The sequence below is a fragment of the Engraulis encrasicolus genome, chromosome 7, assembly GCF_034702125.1.
Source record: "Engraulis encrasicolus isolate BLACKSEA-1 chromosome 7, IST_EnEncr_1.0, whole genome shotgun sequence".
NCBI classification, from domain to species: Eukaryota; Metazoa; Chordata; class Actinopteri; order Clupeiformes; family Engraulidae; genus Engraulis; species Engraulis encrasicolus.
In genome coordinates, this window is record NC_085863.1 from 25,686,878 (window position 1) to 25,689,377 (window position 2,500).

A 2,500-nucleotide genomic window follows, 5' to 3' on the forward strand; every position below is an offset into this window, starting at 1 on the left:
TGTGTTCTTTCATTTTACAACCAATCCACTGTGCATTTGGATGTGTTCTTTGGGGTTTTGTCTTGCTGGAGTGCACACGATGTTCAACTCAAACCAAGTGTTCTTGCCATGGTTACACATTTTCCTGTAAATGATGATACCTGTCATGTCATGATGCCTGTCATGATACCTGTGATACGGTCAAAGCCTCCAATACCTGGTGCAACAATGGGCTGACATAATATTGTGGATCGGACACCATGCTTGATTTTTGGTAGGGTGTCCTTTTCCTTAAAGACTTTCTTCCAGAGTATGCAAACATGCTGTTTGTGTAAGTCACTGAAAAACTGTGCTATTGCTTAATCTGACCTTAAAACATTATTAAAAGGGCTGTGCTATGCCTGTATTTTCTCATACAGCCGTCAGGTGTTCCCTGTTATGACTTTTATTAAGCAATGTGGTCTGCCTTGGTCTCCAACCAAAAGGCACTACTTTGTGTAGTGTTTAACACGGGGTGCTCATTGAAAAAAACTACCCAAAACAGTTCACAGTTGACAGTCAGGTCTGTAGATGTTAGCCCCTGTGTTTTTTCATTATTTGCACCGACTTCCAAATACTTTTATCTTAATTTCTTCCCCTCCCCCCCACATCCAAGGATGTTACAGCTCCATGTTTGGCAGATTTCTGAATAACTCAACACAGTGTTGAAAATGTTATACCAAGGTCTTTTCAGATGAGATTAGATTTTCAGATTGGAGGTCTTGTTTTTGCAAATGATAGTATTTGTGGTGTCCTCAGGCAGGTCCTCTGTCTTCACATTGGTGAAAGACACACAAGCTGTAACACGTGGTTATTTAAACACAAATATCATAATTCCTTGCCTAATTCATGTTCTATGGTCAAAAGCAAGTAGTCAAAGGTGATTCCCATTTGCGATTTACCATAATTGAGTCAAATTAGGTTTCCACAATGGTATCCAGTAAAGGGTGCCAATACCAGTGATCCAGGGAGCTTTACCGTCTTCAATTTTTTTTCCCTCTCATAGTTTAGTATTTAATGCTGTTGATTATTTTTACATTAGTATCAACCACAAGCTATCTATAGAAAAATCATGGTTGACCTTATTATTTGTTGTCTGGAGATATGTCCCATAATGTACTTAAACTTCAAGGGTGCCAATAGTAACTGGCGGCACTGTATATTATGTCTCTCTTTCTCTCTCTCTACCTCTCTCTCTCTCTTCCTCGATTTCTCTCTCTCTCTCACACACACACACACACACACACACACACACACACACACACACACACACACACACACACACACACACACACACACACACACAGAAAGAGAGAGAAAAGCACACAGAGTACAAAGAACTGCATACGCAAGAGAATTGTAAACAGTGTTTAGCCCCTTTGGCTCCGTGGTGTTTATCTTTTCCTGTTCCAGCACTCTGTATGTGTTTGCTGCTCCAAGCTCCATATTGATTCACTTCTCCCTTTTTCTTTATTTTGTTCTCTCGTTCGCAGACCAACATTCCATTCCTCCAGAACGTCTTGAGCAACGATCAGTTCCTGTACGGAACCGTGGACACGCAGTTCATCGATGAGAACCCGGAACTCTTTAACCTCAGACCCGTGCAGAACCGTGCTCAGAAACTGCTGCACTATCTTGGTAATGCGCACGCACACGCACACGCATACGCACACACACATACACACACACACACACACACACACACACACACACGCACGCACGCACGCACGCACGCACGCACGCACGCACGCACGCACGCACGCACGCACACACGCACGCACCACTGTACAAACAGTGACAGAAAGATACTGCACATCACATACTGTACTCAGGGGCGGAGCTGTAGGCATGGCGAGCAGGGTATTTTCCCCTGGGCCCATGTATTGGTGGTGGGGGCCCTATTATGACCTTGGCAGGCCATATGGGGAGGCCCTATACGTATCTTGCCCTGGGGCCCTGTGTGCAATTGTTCTGCCACTGACTGTACTGTATGTGTTTGCAGGTTTGAATGCTGCTTTCATCTTGCTAAACAGCCACCCACTCACACACTTATGGCCGTCTGTGTAGCATTGTGAAGGAGACATTACCAAGGACCTTTACCATTCAGCTTTGACATCTAACCAACATAATTTGGAGTCTACAGACACCACACACACACACACACACACACACACACACACACACACACACACACACATAAACGCATGTGCACACACACACACACACACACACACACACACACACACACACACACACACACACACACACACACACATAAACGCATGTGTGCACACACACACACACACACACACACACACACACACACACACACACACACACACACACACACACACACACACACACACACACACACACACACACACACACACACACACACACACACACACAGAGAGAGAGGTTTGCAGCAGTAGCTCAGATGTGCCACGTCTGTGATGTCTGCTTAGATTCTGCGTGTCTAGAC

At 44.8% G+C, this 2,500-nt stretch overlaps 1 protein-coding gene across 1 annotated transcript in view; it reads left to right on the plus strand.

Annotated features, from left to right (window-relative positions):
• The window catches only part of pcxa (pyruvate carboxylase a), a 300,166-nt gene that overhangs the window by 209,723 nt on the left and 87,943 nt on the right, over positions 1–2,500 (plus strand). Inside the window, exon 11 of the mRNA XM_063203143.1 lies at positions 1,512–1,656. Within this exon, the coding sequence (XP_063059213.1) occupies positions 1,512–1,656 (145 nt within the window). The remainder of the gene's footprint in view (positions 1–1,511; positions 1,657–2,500) is intronic.